Genomic DNA, 18,368 nt, shown 5'->3' with positions numbered 1-18,368 from the left:
ACCTTAACTCTACACATCTACCCCTAATATCCCGTTACCTACACATTGTAAATATGGTATTGGCACTAACCCTGTAGAAAGCGTACCTTTGTGTTCTTATATCTTCGTTGTACTTTATAGTACTACCGATATTGATCACTGCATTGTTGCGAACGAGCAATCAAGTTGCATTTTAATTGTCACATGCTTTGTAAACAGGTGTAGACTGAAACCCTTACTTGCAGGCCTCCCAACAATGCAAGGGATTTTGCTGTACTTGTGCACGTAACAATAAAAACAAAACACAAAGCAGACAGAGTATGGTTTATATGTACTGCAGGGTTTATTACAATGATCTACGGGAAAGGAATCAGAGCAACAGGGAAAGCCCCACCCACCCCCTTAAACAGTCAAAAACCAATATTTTTTTCCAAAAAACAAAAATTGGTAAAAAACACATCGCCGCATTTAAAAGGATTGATACAAATTTAAATCACATCAGAAGAGATCCAAGTGTAAAATGTCCTGCATCTTCAACGCTGTAACAACTGCGACTGTCCTCATGTTCAGCCTGGAGTGTAATGCAGCCTGGCGGATTCACCTAGGCTCTTAGCTGGTTTCCATCTGGGGTGGGTGGAGGAAACACATCAGATAAGACGCATGCTACCATAGTAGGCCTGTCCCATCATTAATTTTCAACGCTATATACATGGGGGACAATTTGTTTGTTTTTTTAAACTCCCTACAACACTTCATAACCCCTTTCTCATTTTCAAACTGAGACTCACCCTGGCATTGTAGGCATCTAGCTGGGCATCCAGCTCTTCAGCAGAAAGTGGCTTAGTGCTTCCCCCGCGGCCACCTCGGCCCCTGCCTCCTCCACGACCTGCTCCACGTCCTCTCTGCATCCCTCTAAACCCACCGCCACGACCCCTGTTCATGCCACCACCTCGGTTCATACTGTAGAACATCTGAACATTAGCACTTTCCATTCATGATACTTATCATTGGCTCAGGTTGTTTTGGAAAACAGTTCAATCTTAACACTTACCCCTGCATGGGTGGTCGTCTTTGTGTGTCGATCTGTGATGTGACGAGTTGTATGTTCATGGGACGCCCTGCAAGAGAAAGTATTCAGGTTATCACCAGGAAGAGTAGTGTGCTGAAGACATCCGTATGGCGCTGTAGTTCTTTGCATCAGTGTCGACTCCAGCGGTGTGGTTATTTGTTTAAATTGTTCTTTAAAAGCCACGAGTTGGCTTTGATGAGTTAAACCTCAGGCTAACTACCTGGCCTGTACATGGATGGCAACCACCTGAGCACCCATTTTGAAAGTTTCAACCTTCAGCAACTTGAAAGTTGGATGAATATACAGTGTCAGCATGGTGAAAGACACCTCAGCAGCACAAAACAGTTAAATGTTTCAGCAAGGTACAAATGACAATATTTGTGGCAACTGTCAAAGCCAATTGAGAAACCTACCATCAAGTGGTACACCGTTGTACTGTTTCATAGCTTTTAGAGCATCTGCCTTCCTCTCAAAGTGTACATCTGCAGTGCCTAAGCTCCTGCCCGACCGGTCATAGTGAACAGCTGCCTTCTTCAGTGTACCAAACTCCGCAAAGAGCTCCTGCAGTGAGAGAAACCATGTATTGTGATTGTAAGTGATTTCAAGTGCCATTTTGGAAATGCTAAGCCAAGGCAAATAAGCAATTTCTAAAGAGTCAACCAAGTCAAAAAGAAAATAAGATGTACCTGAATATCTGCGTCTGAAACGCCAAAGTCGAGATTGGAGACAAGAAGCTTCCCTCCGGTTTCCACACCAGCGCCGCCCCCAACACTGGCATTGAAGCCATGATTGCCGTACATGTCGTGTTGCCATTTATCAGGAAGCTGCTTGGGCTGCAACAGATGAAAGAGAACGAACCTGCTGACTTCTGGCTCCCCTGTCTCTGCCAATCACAGAGTCCAGTCCACACAGCTGGGCAGGTGCTGGGAAGACCAGGGAATACACAGCCAACAGGGCCAGGTGGTTGGCATGGACCCCATGGAGAGTCCCAGCATTCCCTGCCCAGTGCCCACCCAATTACTACAAGCAAGTAAACCAGTTCAAAAACCGGACACATGGCAACATGTCAATTCTAGACACTAGACCAAATTAACAGGTCATAAAGCATTTTCCTAAAACTGATGGGCCCAACTTGTAAAAAATGAAACATTTCCTATAATAGAATGAAGAAATGTGCATTAACGTCTGTTGAGGCTATTTTGATCAACATGTAGCAGTAAACAAGTAATTAATAACAGTACACATTTACTCGCTACCATCTGCACTCCGCTCCCACCCCCTTGTTGGCTAACTAGGCTAGCAATGTTGCCCGCTGTTCTCTTGCCATCTGCTCCTCCACCAAAGGCTCTCCAGGCGGCCATCCCCAGCGAGAGTAGTATGCTGAAGAAAGTAATCCATCCGTATGGCGCTGTAGTACTTTGTATCAGTGTCGACTCCAGCTGTGTGGTTATTAGATTCAATTGTTCTTTAAACGCCATGAGTTGGCTTTGATGAGTTAAGTGTCCATTTTCTGAAAGAGACATCTAGCAAAATAAAGTACGCCAACTACCTGGCCTGAACATGGATGTCAACCATCTGAGCGTCCATTTTGAAACCACGCCATTTTGATTGAGTGGACTAGTAACATTACTAGAAATGTGGAGATAAAAATATGTAATAAGAGGGGAAAAGTCCACTGCTCCATCCATAAAGGACACCATTCTGTGTTGATATGGTGCTGCTCACATGGGATTGTGTTAACCCGCCAGCCACTCCCAAACAAAAGGATAGGAGTGCAGGATGAACCTCCAAAAGTTGCCTCTGCTACAAAAATCATCCAAATGCAACGATATTCTTCGATGCAGTGCCGTCCGGTGGTCCAACAAGTGACTTTCTGGGTCGAAAGATACTGCGACAGACCATGAAATCAATATTTCATTGATTGAAGATGCTGAATTCAAAATGGCGCCGTCTGGGCCTTGTAGGTTAGCAGCTATTCCAGAGTTAGCAACTAGCTAACCTGCTCCATAAGCTTATTCTCAAAAAGTGGTAACAGGCATGGGTGTGGGTGGACAAGGACACAATTTAAAGGGTTTCCCTTCGTTAATTCGAGAGAAATTCGATTAGCTAGCTAAGTGCCTCTCGACTAGCAAGCTAGCCATTGATTGCATTGGGAGCAACTAGCAAGCCTGACGATGAGGACGTCGCGCAGGAATTTTTCCTTTTTCGCAGCCCATTCCTCTAAATTTCTCATACCCTGCTGTATGGCGTAGGTCTTGCTCTGCCACGGCTCAGGTTCGGTCGGTTCCTCACGGGGCCCGATCCTCCACCTCGGCCCCCAAAGCCTCCACCAGCTGCTCCACGGCCAACACCACCACCTCGGCCCCCGCCAGAGCCTCCCCGGCCACGGCCTCTTCCACCACCACGGCCTCCTGCGCCCCCTCTCTGCTGCCTGTTCTGCTTGATGATGTCGTCTAGAGACATATCCATCTTATCGGCCATTATGCAGTTTCAATTACGCTAAGAACTGTTAGCGAACTAAAAACTAGCCTGACTGATCCCTGCCTTAAGTAAAAACCTTGGTAATAACCCGACGGTACTACTCAGCTGCGTGAGGAAAAAAACGCTAAAATGGAGCGCAAGCTGTCTTTATAGCCACGAGCCCCTCGTTACGTGAGGACGGATGACGCTGTCAGTGTCCGCTTGTTGTGCGCCGCCCCTTCAACAGTTTTACTCAGGTTATGCTGTCAAATCAAGAAGGGACTATTTGAAATTGATCCCTTGAGTCATATCACTACAAAGACCTGTGCTGCTATTATCAGTGCAGCAGCGCAATGGTCTCGAATTTACTGTACAGCTGGTTATACAAAAATAGATAAATCTGGCATATTCCTTGATAGTTGGTGCAATTCGGCTTGGCCCCTCAGCCATCCGAGACATGGCCTGGTCACCCCTCTAGCATCTAGAAGGCCGAGACAGTACAGGTGCATCAAAGCCGGGACCGAGAGACTTTCCATGCCATCAGACTGTTAAATAGTCACCACTAGCCGGCCTCGCCCCAGTACACTGCCCTGAACTTAGGGCACTTTTACTAGCCAGCTATCTTAGAGACTGCTGCCCTATGTACATAGTCATTGAACACTGGTCACTTTTATAATGTTTACACACTGTTTTACCAACTTCATATGTATATACTGTATTCATCCTATAACTACCGCTGTACACACCACTCCTGTTCAGACAGTATACTAGCCATACTGTCTATACACACCATTATATTACACAATAAGGCACGAGGGGGTGTGCCACAAACTCCTGAGGTACCTTATTGCTATTATAAACTGGTTACCAACTTAATTAGAGTAGTAAAAATAAATGTTTTGTCATACCCGTGGTATACTGTCTGATATACCGTGGCTGTCAGCCAATCAGTATTCAGGGCTCGAACATCCCAGTTTATAAATATATATATGTATATATAAATATATATATATCCCAGACTCTGACATTGCTCGTTCTGATATTTCTTAATTTTTAGGATTTGTGTGTATTGTTAGGTATATTGCAATGTTGAAACTAGAAATATAAGCATTTAGCTGCACTTGCAATTTTATTTATTTAACCTTTATTTTACCAGCATGCGATAACATCTGCAAAATGTGTACGTGACCAATGACATTTTATTTGATATAAGATTCCTGAGACAAATGTGTAAATAAATGTGTTGTGTTAATACCATGGCCTACACCAACTGTATCCACATGTGAACTTTGTCAACACAGATGCATCAACACCTATATTTGAGTGCAGTTTCACATAGCCCACAATATCGTTAAAATATATCATGCCGCCATGATTGTATCTTCTTGAAATTGTTACAGATGCACAATCGAGAGCATCCTGTCGGGCTGTATCACCGCCTGGTACGGAAACTGCTCCGCCCACAACCGTAAGGCTCTCCAGAGGGTAGTGAGGTCTGCACAACGCATCACCGGGGGCAAACTACCTGCCCTCCAGGACACCTACACCACCCGATGTCACAGGAAGGCCATAAAGATCATCAAGGACAACAACCACCCGAGCCACTGCCTGTTCACCCCGCTATCATCCAGAAGGCGAGGTCAGTACAGGTGCATCAAAGCAGGGACCGAGAGACTGAAAAACAGCTTCTATCTCAAGGCCATCAGACTGTTAAACAGCCATCACTAACATTTAGTGGCCGCTGCCAACATACTGACTCAACTCCAGCCACTTTAATAATGGGAATTGATGGAAATTATGTAAAAATGTATCACTAGTCACTTTAAACAAAATAAACTGTACTCTATACCATCTACTGCATCTTGCCTATGCCGTTCTGTACCATCACTCATTCATTTATCTTTATGTACATATTCTTTATCCCTTTACACCTGTGTGTATAAGGTAGTAGTTGTGGAATTGTTAGGTTACTTGTTGGTTATTACTGCATTGTCGGAACTAGAAGCACAAGCATTTCGCTACACTCGCATTAACATCTGCTAACCATGTGTATGTGACAAATAAAATTTGATTTGTACTTGTTTGTACTACTAATAGGTTTACCATTATGGAGTAATTCTCTCTTTGCTAACTTTTGTGAATACTGGCTGAGCCCTGTTGTTATAACTGCTTTCAGACCATAACCGAGCACTTCATGATTCCCTCTGTGATATGAAGGAACTAGATCAGAGAAAGAAATATAGCTGACTATACATACAATGAAAATAAACACAACATGTAAAGTGTTGGTCCCATGTTTTCCATATGCACAAAAAACATATTTCTCTCAAATTTTGTGCACAAATTTGTTTACATCCCTGTTAATGAGCATTTCTCCTTTGCCAAGATAATCCATCCACCTAACAGGTGTGCATATCAAGAAGCTGATTAAACAGCATGACCATTACACAGGTGCACCTTGTGCTAGGGACAATAAAAGGCCACTAATTTGTCACACAACACCTCAAGTTTTGAGGGAGAGTGCAATAGTCATGCTGACTGCAGGAATGTCCACCAGAGCTGTTGCCAGGTCATGTTATGTTAATTTCTCTACCACAAGGTGCCTCGAACATTGTTTTAGAGAATGTGGCAGTACGTCCAAGCAACCTCACAACCGCAGACCACGTGTAACCACGCCAGCCCAGGACCTCAACATCCGGCTTCTTCACCTGCGGGATCGTATGAGGGGGGTGTGGATGGGTTGCTGAGGAGTATTTCTGTAATAAAAGCCCTTTTGTGGGGAAAAACTCAGTGGGTGGGCCTATGGTTGCATTCCTGCCCAGTCATGTGAAATCCATAGATTAGGGCCTAATGAATTCATTTAAATTGACTGATTTCCTTATATGAACTGCATTTAGTAAAATCTTTGAAATTGTTGCAATTATATTTTTGTTCAGTAGCCTATTACACTGTTTTCAGTAACAACGCACAAACAAAACAAAGAGCATGAGACAACAATTTACCATCCTACTGTAGGTTCTGTGACATTTGTACATACATCATTGGGGAGTATATAGGTAAACACACCCAAAAAGTAAATTTAGGTCATAACATCTATGACCAATGCACTGAGTGAAATATTGTAAAAGTATTTTATTCAATATTTTTTTTCAAGGCTGAGAAGTCAATGTGGCGATGTCTACTTGAAGTCCATTTCAGGGGCATGAATTTATATGAAAAATGTTGGCATTTATCCTAAACAATTTTTGGCTTCCAAAACTCGCCCGTACAATCGGTTTCCATTCCAATATATCTACAATTCAACTATCTTACAAAAAAAGAATGCCAGCCCTTCAGCATTATCCTTTGTAGATTGAAAAGAAAACAGTTTATATTTAAGACTGCAGTCCTTTAAAGTGTCCCATGAAGAATTTGTACACCATCTGTACTTCGGCATCAGGATGTCAGCATATTTCATTGAAACTCTGCATCAGTCCCATTCACATAAAAAAAAGAGTGAAAATGAAAAATTCATGGCTGTAAAACCAAGAACCGGAAGAGAGAATCCCTGGAAATCAAATGCCAGCTTTCTTGCATTCCACGTCAACCAGATGAGAGGTAGGGTAAGAAAATATTGAGCCTGGACAGAGAAAGAGAGGGGGGGGGGGGGACTGGGGTGGATAAGGAACTCCAAAAATGTTGTGGTTGTTAGGACATCAGCCCACTGCTGTTGAATGGGCAGGCTGTTAGTCCAGGTGGGCAGAAAGAGGACCGGCATTCTGGGCAGGAATGGCCAAAAGGTTGACTTCCTGGCTGACAGAGGAGGAGAAAGTTCTCAAGGATAATTGGTGCAGAAAAAAAAGCTGTTGACTATAAAGAGAAAGACTAGGACTTCTTGGAGTCCTGTGTGTTGCGTTTCTTGAGGTCACTCAGGTCAACTGGTGTGAAAGCTGCAAGAAAGGATACAAATAACATTACTACTCTGTCTTTTTGACAAATCTAGTAAATAGCCTGTTTAAATGACAAACACTTACAATTTAAGTTGGGATTTGGGTTCTTTTCCACATACTCCTGTGGTCCACGGTCTTTGCGTTCGCTGCTCTGTGGTGACCGGATGTCTCTGAGCACACACTGCCAGGCTGTAAAGAAGCATACACATGCCAGCTTTCAACCATCTCCTTACATACCACATTCCATCCAAATGGCTCATCTGAGCTCAGTGGTACAGGGGCTCTGTAAGGAGCTTCTTACAGTGGATCATGTTGATGGCCAACATATAAGCCTACTTAGGTGAGAGACTTAAGGGCTAGTCTTAGTAAGATATCGGCCTTCTGAGGCAGACTCACTGTCGTGGATGAAACGCACATTCTCCTCATGTGCTGGAGTGAAGAGCTCCCCGCTGTTCGTAGGAGACCGAGGACTGGAAGTCCGCTTGTAGTTGTTCACCATCCTGGGAGCAGATGAGCTATAAAGCAGCAAAGATACAAAAAAAAAAAAAAAAAAAACAAACAGCAAGAAAGAATGAAAACACAGAACAGACAGGCTGGAAAACAGAACATACGTTTTTCTGGCATGCATGCAGTATACCTGATTCTACAAGATACAGCTTGATATACAGTTAGCACACAACACAACCATAACAGGTAAACAACGCTCTTCCAACCTCATTCTGTGTGCAGTCTGTCTCTTGCTCCTTTCTAATGAATAGTTGGGGGGTTAAGAGAATATGAACCTTCTTTATCCTCTGTTGAATAGCTAGTGGCGGAAACAAGGCGTGACATGATTAATTCTAAATAAAGACACCAATCACAAACAATTGAGGAATGTTGACATTTGAAAGCTAACTAGCTAAAGCAGACTGCAAAATACAGTTACTTAACTATACAGTCAGAAAGCTACATTGGTGGATGCCACACTATCGGCATTAGCTTGCTTATTGATGTTAGTTATGCTTCAATGTTTACATGTTTGTATCTGACACTTAACGTTACACAAGCGAGCTAGCTAACGTTAGCTAAGACAGCTAACAAGAAATTATACTTGCCAACTCATATTGACCAGCGACTCGTAAAATATAAAGCACCTAGCTTGCTAACTAACGTGACCCAATATCGTATATTTTAAATTGACATTTTTGTTGGTTAGAAATGATCTTGCGGTTGAAGTAGTGGCTGACAGATAAAGGATAACGTTAGCTAACTAGCAAGCTAACGTTAGCATATTCGGTACCATAACGTTAGCTATCTAGCGAATGTTTGCTACACGTTATCAACATCTACTATTATTAGCTAAGCCATTTAACTTTATCTAGCTGAATATATCCAGACAATAGTACAAATTAAATGTTTCCAACAGCAGTGGAATATTAATTAATAACGCTATAGCTAGCTTGGAATAATCAAAAAATTACCAAAGAAGAAGGTTTAGATCCAGCTTCCTTTCGCTTTCTTTATTCAGCCAACAAGATGTAACTAGCGTTAGCTAGCTAGGCCTCCCGTCGGCTAAAACGGTTGCCAATACCAACCAATCATTTCTGGGCAAGTAATTTAAAACGGAAGTCAACAAAACTTAATAGGTTTGTTGGTTCAAAATAATGTTCAAATCCCAAAAGAATGCCTTCTCCCCAACATTTACCCTCTCTGCTCGAGTCTTTTTGGTACTTGTTTAAATAAAACAGACCATGGACCAGCTTGCGAAGAAGTTAGAAAAAGCATTGGCTAAAAATACCCTTACCCGAGTTTATAGGCCCTAAAAAAATGCACTCTAGCAATTAAAAATCATCATCATCATAATGGGGTGGGTATAATTTGTGGAACGTTCCAACAGGAATCCGTTCCAAAAACTCCGTAAATATCAAGGTTGCCAACAAACAACGCATACAGTCGTATAACAGTAGAATGACATACCGGGTTGGGAGTGAGCTCTGTAATTACGTTTTTAACTCGGAAAAAATGTCTCTCTTCGTTCTGGTAGCCTCCGCCATTTCTCGTTCGTTGGTTTAGTTATTATTTCCGGTGTTCCTGCATTCCCCGGTGAACTCTGTTGCGCCTCAATTGGGGAATCGCTGTGGTTGAAATGTAACTAATGACCGCAAGCCCCAGTATTTTATTAGCTAGGTGGCTTGTACACAATTGTTACCGATGATACTGTATATACCTACTCGTAGTACAGAAATATGCATTGTATTTTGCCAAGTTCTGTCGGTGTTAATCCTGTTTCCCAGACATAGCAGGTAAACTGTGTCTGTGTTGTGTTGTTGAGTTCATCTTGCCTAGTTAAATAAAGATTAAATTAATTAGAACATTTCAAATATATACTTTGACCTATTTCAGTTAACCCCAAGATGCTTGATTCACTACAGCTGCTTTTGAAGAACTTTCCAGTCGTTTTTGCTTTACATTGCGACTTTTGAACGTCTGTTTATTGGACATATATATTAGTGTCTAATAAAAAAGAGCAACGTATGTAAAGCATCCTATCTGTTTTAAGGTTATAGTGTGTGTGTATATGTGTGTGTAGTGTAGGTCCTCTTGATGTCCACTAGGTGTCAGCACGGCTTCAATAATGTCACACCAGGTTCACAACATGTTTTTATGTGTAACAAATCAAATTGTCACATGCGCCGAATACTACATATGTAGACCTTATAGTGAAATGCTGACTTACAAGCCCTTAACACATATTTTTCTAAAAAGGAAATTGTTGGTTAATTAAGAAATAAAAGTTACAAATAAATAAAGAGCAGCAGTAAAATAAAAATAGCGAGGCTATATACATGGGGTACCGGTACAGAGTCAATGTGTGGGGGCCCGGTTAGTCGAGGTAATTGAGGTGTTCCTTTCAAGTCCAGTGGTGTAAATTACTTAACAAAAATGTATTTAAAGTACTCCACTACATTCCGTTTATATCTGTGTTTTTTTGTATCTGTACTTTTACTCTTTCTGTTTCTTTACAACTTTTGATTTTACTTCACTACATTTCTAAAGAAAATAATATTTTTTTTACTCCGTACAGTTTCCCTGGCACCCAAAAGTACTTGTTTCATTTCGAATGCTAAGCCGGACAGGAAAATGGTCCAAATCACACACTTATCAAGAGAACATCCCTGGTCATTCCTACTGCATCTGATCTAGCGGACTTACTAAACACATGATTTGTTTGTAAATTATGTCTGAATGTTGGAATGTTCCCATGGCTATTACTTAAATAAACAAACAAGAAAGTTGTGCTGTCTGGTTTTTAATAATATGGAAGGTCAAATAATTTATACTTTTATCACTGATACTTTACCACAACTCTATTAAAGGACATTCTACACAAGGTGTCACTTCATTTCTTGCTATTTGATGGGAACTACCCTCTACCCCCCTACACACCTCAAGTTAGCTCTTTCATGCCCACAAAAGGCAACATCAAAAATGGCTGTCTAAAAATTGCTCTCCCTGGATTTGACCTCTCAAGCTCTGGTTTGGGGAGCAAACACCATAACCACTACTCTACCAGACAGACAGAGAATACATGTTAAGGGCTACTTCAAAATGTACACATCAAAGACAACATTTCAGAGGTTGGAGAATGGCGTGGGGGCTTGTACTTCTTGGGTCCACCAACCGTTCCTCAATCTTCTTCTGATGACTACAAGCATAGATTATGAATCTTCAAAACCTACACTATAGGATGGATGTGTTTAGGAATGGGGGACGAAATTCGAAAGGGACGTGTTTCCAATTACCAGCAAATAAACCCTAGAAATGTTATTCCAAAATCTTAATATTGGAACTTTGTCCATAAATTTGCATACTACTGTCTATAAGCTATCATAACATGTGGGTTTTGTCTTGGGGACAAGGTATCGGAACGCCTTTGAATGGTCTACAAAGCATGCCCCCAGGTAAAAGTTGGCTTTTGCAGACAAGGATTATATTGTTACTCCACGACATAATATGTTATCACAACTCTATTAAAGGACATTCTACACAAGGTGTCACTTCATTTCTTGCTATTTGATGGGAACTACCCTCTACCCCCCTACACACCTCAAGTTAGCTCTTTCATGCCCACAAAAGGCAACATCAAAAATGGCTGTCTAAAAATTGCTCTCCCTGGATTTGACCTCTCAAGCTCTGGTTTGGGGAGCAAACACCATAACCACTACTCTACCAGACAGACAGAGAATACATGTTAAGGGCTACTTCAAAATGTACACATCAAAGACAACATTTCAGAGGTTGGAGAATGGCGTGGGGGCTTGTACTTCTTGGGTCCACCAACCGTTCCTCAATCTTCTTCTGATGACTACAAGCATAGATTATGAATCTTCAAAACCTACACTATAGGATGGATGTGTTTAGGAATGGGGGACGAAATTCGAAAGGGACGTGTTTCCAATTACCAGCAAATAAACCCTAGAAATGTTATTCCAAAATCTTAATATTGGAACTTTGTCCATAAATTTGCATACTACTGTCTATAAGCTATCATAACATGTGGGTTTTGTCTTGGGGACAAGGTATCGGAACGCCTTTGAATGGTCTACAAAGCATGCCCCCAGGTAAAAGTTGGCTTTTGCAGACAAGGATTATATTTTTGCCAGGTTGCGTTCAATACCATTTTAAATCAAATCAAATCACATGTATTTATATAGCACTTCTTACATCAGCTGATATCTCAAAGTGCTGTACAGAAACCCAGCCTAAAACCCCAAACAGCAAGCAATGCAGGTGTAGAAGCACGGTGGCTAGGAAAAACTCCCTAGAAAGTTCAAAACCTAGGAAGAAACCTGGAGAGGAACCAGGCTATGAGGGGTGGCCAGTCCTCTTCTGGCTGTGCCGGGTGGAGATTATAACAGAACATGGCCAAGATGTTCAAATGTTCATAAATGACCAGCATGGTCAAATAATAATAATCACAGTAGTTGTCGAGGGTGCAGCAAGTCAGCACCTCAGGAGTAAATGTCAGTTGGCTTTTCATGGCCGATCATTAAGAGTATCTCTACCGCTCCTGCGGTCTCTAGAGAGTTGAAAACAGCAAGTCTGGGACAGGTAGCACGTCCGGTGAACAGGTCAGGGTTCCATAGCCTCAGGCAGAACAGTTGAAACTGGAGCAGAAGCACGGCCAGGTGGACTGGGGACAGCAAGGAGTCATTATGCCAGGTAGTCCTGAGGCATGGTCATAGGGCTCAGGTCCTCCGAGAGAGAGAAAGAAAGAGAGAAAGAGAGAATTAGAGAGAGCATACTTAAATTCACACAGGACACACAGGACAAGACAGGAGAAGTACTCCAGATATAACAAACTGACCCTAGACCCCGACACATAAACTACTGCAGCATAAATACTGGAGGCTGAGACAGGAGGGGTCAGGAGACACTGTGGCCCCATCCGATGATACCCCCGGACAGGGCCAAACAGGAAGGATATAACCCCACCCACTTTGCCAAAGCACAGCCCCCACACCACTAGAGGGATATCTTCAACCACCAACTTACCATCCTGAGACAAGGCAGAGTAAAGCCCACAAAGATCTCTGCCACGGCACAACCCAAGGGGGGGCACCAACCCAGACAGGAAAATCACGTCAGTGACTTAACCCACTCAAGTGACGCATTCCTCCTAGGGACGGCATGAAAGAGCACCAGTAAGCCAGTGACTCCATCCAATTCAGAAAATAAACCAAATTCCAAATCCTATTAAAAAAAACATCCTTTTTGAAAGCATTCAAGAGGTTGGCAATTGGAATTTCATTGTACTTCCTGAATTGATGAGTGAAATGGAATTCACCCCATCCCTGCCTCTTAACCCTTGTGATGTCTTAAGAGTATAAAATTACCCACCACTGTGTTCATCAGCAGAGAAAACCCTCAAAATAATATTTTTTCAACCTGATATTTGATTACTTTTCCTAGAGTGACCCCAACATTAGAAAAAGTGAAACATCGCCTTTGTTGATATTCCCATTAAAACTGTACACCACCAGGGTACAAAGATTGTCTTAAGGTCATTTTTTTACACGGCATTTATACAATCATTCACACAACACAAAACCCCAAAGACTCTCTCTCTCTCACACGCACACACACAGACAGACACACAAGGAGAAATAGAGATTATGTGTGCTACTGATTCCGACAAAACTATAACTTTCTGGTTAATTTGCAACATCTCCCCTCCACAACCCCACACATGAGTCACAGACAAAATAAAAGCTATTTCAGACAAAATGGACTCAATCTATTGGTCTGCAACAAAACCATCCATTGTTTAGTTGTGGGGAATGCAGTCAGAGGCTATAAAGGTGCTGCAGATGACAGTCCCCCCAGTTCTCTCTTGGCTGAAGCCATGAGTTCACGTTTCAGTCCCCAACAGGTCGTAGATCTGTTTTTTTCAATTGTCCAGGAGGAACAAGAGAACGATGATTTAGAAGAGGAAGAGGTATCTGAAGAAGAAGATGGGGAATAATACAACCCAGAGTACAATGCATCATCTTCAGATGAAGAAGAAATCCCCAAAGGTGAAAGAGATCTTTTTTTTTTTTAAACAGCAAAATAACATGGTCCTTGTCACCATATGACAACCAGGGCAGGATGGCAGCATTTAGGATGCAGAGAGTGGAAGGGCGATTGTCCGTGTCACGATGCCACTGAATGTTTTTCACAATTTCTCAAGAATAGTACGATTTGATAACCGTGAGTCAAGACTTGCAAGACGTGTGAGAGACAATCTGGCGGCAAGAAGAGAGGTCTGGGAGAAGTGGGTGAGAAGCGTCTGCCATACCTCTACAACCCTGGGCCTGAAGTAACAGTGGATGAGCAACTGGTTCCATTCAGAGGTACATTTGTATTTTCATATCTGTAACGTAAGTGATTTTCACTGTTAATTGTATTATGTATTGCTATAATATCATTGATTTATGTGATTGTTTTCTGTGATGCTGATAATAATTACTGATTTCTTTTGTCAAAAGGTTGCTGTCCTTTTCGGCAGTATATGACGAGCAAGACAGCAAAGTATTGCATCATGATATGGGTGGCCTGTTACGCACAATCCAGCTACGCTTGGAAGATCAAATCAATTCCAAATCAAATTATATCAAATCCATTTTAATTTGTCACATGCAGATGTTAATGCGAGTGTAGCGAAATGCTTGTGCTTGTAGTTCAGACAATGCTGTAATAACCAACGAGTAATCTAACCTAACAATTTCACAACAACTACCTTATACACACAAGTGTAAAGGAATGAAGAATATGTACATAAAAATATATGGATGAGCGATGGCCGAACGGCATAGGCAAGATGCAGTAGATGGTATAGAATACAGTATATACATATGAGATGAGTAATGTAGGGTATGTAAACATTATATAAAGTGGCATTGTTTAAAGTGGCTAGTGATACATTTTTTCATCATTTTTTACATTCTTAAAGTGGCTGGAGTTGAGTCAGTATGTTGGCAGCAGCCACTCAATGTTAGTGGTGGCTGTTTAACGGTCTGATGGCCTTGAGATAGAAGCTGTTTTTCAGTCTCTCGGTCCCTGCTTTGATGCACCTGTACTGACCTCGCCTTCTGGATGATAGCGGGGTGAACAAGCAGTGGCTCGGGTGGTTGTTGTTCTTGATGATCTTTATGGCCTTCCTGTGACATCGGGTGGTGTAGGTGTCCTGGAGGGCAGGTAGTTTGCCCCCGGTGATGCGTTGTGCAGACCTCACTACCCTCTGGAGAGCCTTACGGTTGTGGGCGGAGCAGTTGCCGTACCAAGCGGTGATACAGCCCGACAGGATGCTCTCGATTGTGCATCTGTAAAAGTTTGTGAGTGCTTTTGGTGACAAGCCGATTTTCTTCAGCCTCCTGAGGTTGAAGAGGCGCTGCTGCGCCTTCTTCACCACACTGTCTGTGTGGGTGGACCAATTCAGTTTGTCCGTGATGTGTACGCCGAGGAACTTAAAACTTACTACCCTCTCCACTACTGTCCCGTCGATGTGGATAGGGGGGTGCTCCCTCTGCTGTTTCCTGAAGTCCACGATCATCTCCTTTGTTTTGTTCACGTTGAGTGTGAGGTTATTTTCCTGACACCACACTCCGAGGGCCCTCACCTCCTCCCTGTAGGCTTGTCGTTGTTGGTAATCAAGCCTACCACTGTAGTGTCGTCTGCAAACTTGATGATTGAGTTGGAGGCGTGCATGGCCACGCAGTCATGGGTGAACAGGGAGTACAGGAGAGGGCTCAGAACGCACCCTTGCGGGGCCCCAGTGTTGAGGATCAGCGGAGTGGAGATGTTGTTACCTACCCTCACCACCTGGGTGCGGCCCATCAGGAAGTCCAGTACCCAGTTGCACAGGGCGGGGTCGAGTCTACAAAGGGAAGCTGACCAGTGGAGGCCCGAAGAAGAACCAGGGGATGCGGCTTGTGCTTGATGTGACAGATGGACTGAGGGGGCACAATGTCACGTGTTACAATTTCTTTACCTCTTATGAACTCAGCCAGCAGCTCCTGAAGAGGAAGATTACCATGGTTGGCACAGTTAGAAAGAACAAGCCTTAGCTCCCCCCTGCACTCCTCGCAACAAGGGGGGAGAGGCCTTCTCATCAAAGTTTGCCTTCACCCTTACCACCACTGTCACGACTTCTGCCGAAGTCGGTGCCTCTCCTTGTTCGGGTGGTGTTCAGCGGTCGACGTCACCGTTCTTATAGCCATCGCCGATCCATTTTTCATGTTCCATTTGTTTTGTCTTGTTTTACACACACCTGGTTTTTATTCCCAAATTACATGTTGTATTTAAAACCCTCTGTATCCTCCATGTCCTTGTCGGTAATTGTTTATTGTAAGTGCTTGTGCACTTGTGTTATATTACCCATATGTCTTTGTTAATTTTAATGCCGTTACGTTTTTTTATTAAACTGCTCTGGCTATTACCGAGTTCTGCTCTCCTGCGTCTGACTTCCCTGCTACCAGATACTTCCCTGCTACCAGATACTTCCCTGCTACCAGATACGCACTGCCAAAGAGGAACAAGAATGTGGTCCTCCTGAGGAGACTGCACAAAACGGCTGAGATCAGTGATCGTGAGGACAGGAAGCCAGCCATCATCCTGGACTACAACCACAACAAAGGAGGCTTGGACAACCTGGACAAGGTGATTGGAACTTACAGCTGCAGGAGGATGACTGCCTGTTGGCCCCTGGTCATCTTCCTTAACATCATTGATGTGTACTCATACAATGCCTTCGGGATATTGAACAAGATCAACCATACCTGGATACCTGATAAAATAAACAACATGAAGGTGTTCTTGGAGCAGCTGGGAAAGGCACTTATAACCCCACACATTCAAAGAAGGGAGCGCCTCCACCTCACAGCAGCCTCTGCAGTGCTTGAAAAAGCTGTTTAGGGGGCTGAATCTTGTCCTGATCCACCTGAGGCTGCAGATGGGGCAGGCAAGAGGAGGAGATGCCAATTCTGCCCCCCAAAGAACAGCTGTAAAACAAATGCTATGTGCTGCACATGTGAGAAATACATCTGCAAAGTCCACGCACACACACTTGCATACTGTCCTACATGTGCTAATTAGAGTTGATTGATTTATGGTCATCACATTTTTGTTTTGTATCTATTATCTTATTTTATTCTTATTTATTCTTGTTGTTTATACACCTTGCAGGTGAGGACAATGGTAAAAAAAAAAATGGGAGAAGACTAGAGAAGACTTCCTCATTGTACTTGTATATCAGAATATATCACTATTTTTTCAATAAAGCTCAAGACTGTTATTGTTCCCTTCAATAAAATTATTTCAAAACTACTTTCTGCACATTTCTGCTACTGTCTTAGGCTACACAAGTGCACTCTCTTGAAAAAAAAATGGTTTATACCTTTGCAATACCTTAATAATAATAATAATAATAAACCTCTACTTTAGTAAAGAAAACAATAATGACAGGTGTGTTGTAATAAAAACAAGTGGTGTCCACTGACTAAATACAGTTTTTCTGGAAACCCCAGATATTCACAAAGTTTGTGATGAATGACAGGTTGTTTATTCATTCAAAATAGATTTGGACTTTATTGCTTTATTTGAGTGGTTCAGTGAATGCGGGTAATTTTTGACCCTTGGAACAAGGGGAGTAAACAGAATGTTAAGAATACACAATGGTTAAGTCAAGTATTTACAAGGTGTCTAGTCATTTCTTGTCATTAATGTCTAATTGACCACACATTAGTGCAAGAAGAAGTGCAGTCAATGCTACACAGGTGTGTGTAGTCTAGGTGCTCGTTATAAGTGCTTGAAATCATAGATTGACTCCTTTGCTGTGTTCTAGAGCATAAAGACTGTGATCGATCAAGGGTGAACTGTGAGTGAATTACTGAGCTACAAATAATATTAAGTAGTTATTTATAAATCAAGGTTAATCTAATCAGTCTCCATTTGCCTTAAAAATCATCTGCAATCTGGAACGTGACTCCAACAATTCATTGACACCGTTGTGACTGGTAAGATTTATTTGTTATAGCATTACATTTTACACATGACATGCCAAAAATCCTGTAAATATAATTTTAACATACACATGCCATCTAATTGAAGTGAAAGGATGTGACCTTCCAATCTAAAATGTAAGACTTTTCTTCACATTTCAAAAGTAGTGTAATGAAAACATTTCACCAAATTATATTTCAGTGTCATTTCCCTTAATTTTTGCAGTCAGTCATCCATGCTATATGAAATGATAGGGTGATGAACACCATATGGGTGGAGGTCATCTGGATTTTAGAATGATCAATGGGTCAACGGTCCAATTTCTTATCTTTAGGGCCAGAATGTAACACATGCAGGTGAAATACCCTTTAATTTACCAGAATGACTGAATGCTTTATCAGACAAACATG

The 18,368-nt window shown here is 42.3% G+C and overlaps 2 protein-coding genes across 6 annotated transcripts; both read right to left on the bottom strand.

Annotated features, from left to right (window-relative positions):
* Positions 1 to 298: 298 nt before the first annotated feature.
* Positions 299 to 3,716, bottom strand: LOC139565070 (THO complex subunit 4-like). Its single transcript, XM_071385111.1, has 6 exons — positions 3,284 to 3,716; positions 1,735 to 1,881; positions 1,462 to 1,609; positions 1,031 to 1,097; positions 768 to 939; positions 299 to 603 (listed from the first exon to the last, which is right to left on the bottom strand). Exons 1-6 carry the CDS (start codon positions 3,527 to 3,529, stop codon positions 589 to 591), a joined length of 795 nt encoding a protein of 264 aa, XP_071241212.1. The 5' UTR covers positions 3,530 to 3,716; the 3' UTR covers positions 299 to 588.
* Positions 3,717 to 6,625: 2,909 nt separating this feature from the next.
* Positions 6,626 to 9,641, bottom strand: LOC139565071 (mapk-regulated corepressor-interacting protein 1). Of its 5 annotated transcripts, none has more exons than XM_071385114.1 (5): positions 9,394 to 9,638; positions 8,151 to 8,242; positions 7,834 to 7,952; positions 7,522 to 7,626; positions 6,626 to 7,437 (listed from the first exon to the last, which is right to left on the bottom strand). In XM_071385114.1, the coding sequence occupies exons 2-5, from the start codon at positions 8,153 to 8,155 to the stop codon at positions 7,373 to 7,375; spliced, it is 294 nt and encodes a 97-aa protein (XP_071241215.1). In that variant the 5' UTR covers positions 8,156 to 8,242; positions 9,394 to 9,638; the 3' UTR covers positions 6,626 to 7,372. The 5 variants fall into 5 exon arrangements, with proteins under 5 accessions (XP_071241215.1, XP_071241214.1, XP_071241217.1 ...); XM_071385113.1 differs by lacking the exon at positions 9,394 to 9,638 and adding an exon at positions 8,898 to 9,379; XM_071385116.1 differs by lacking the exon at positions 8,151 to 8,242 and having other exon boundaries at positions 9,394 to 9,641.
* Between the last annotated feature and the right edge of the window lie 8,727 nt (positions 9,642 to 18,368).

This window comes from Salvelinus alpinus, chromosome 36 (genome assembly GCF_045679555.1).
Source record: "Salvelinus alpinus chromosome 36, SLU_Salpinus.1, whole genome shotgun sequence".
NCBI lineage: Eukaryota > Metazoa > Chordata > Actinopteri > Salmoniformes > Salmonidae > Salvelinus > Salvelinus alpinus.
This window is presented reverse-complemented; position numbering and strand designations above follow the sequence as displayed.

Coding starts and splice junctions, on each gene's coding strand:
- LOC139565070 (XM_071385111.1), bottom strand. CDS start 3,529: ATGGCCGATAAGATGGATATGTCTCTAGACGACATCATCAAGCAGAAC. Junction 1,098..1,461: donor CAACGGTGTACCACTTGATG/GTAGGTTTCTCA, acceptor TTTCTCTTGCAG/GGCGTCCCATGAACATACAA. Junction 940..1,030: donor AGACGACCACCCATGCAGGG/GTAAGTGTTAAG, acceptor GATGTTCTACAG/TATGAACCGAGGTGGTGGCA.
- LOC139565071 (XM_071385114.1), bottom strand. Junction 7,627..7,833: donor TGTGCGTTTCATCCACGACA/GTGAGTCTGCCT, acceptor GCTTCTTTACAG/CCTGGCAGTGTGTGCTCAGA. Junction 7,438..7,521: donor CCCAAATCCCAACTTAAATT/GTAAGTGTTTGT, acceptor CCTTTCTTGCAG/CTTTCACACCAGTTGACCTG.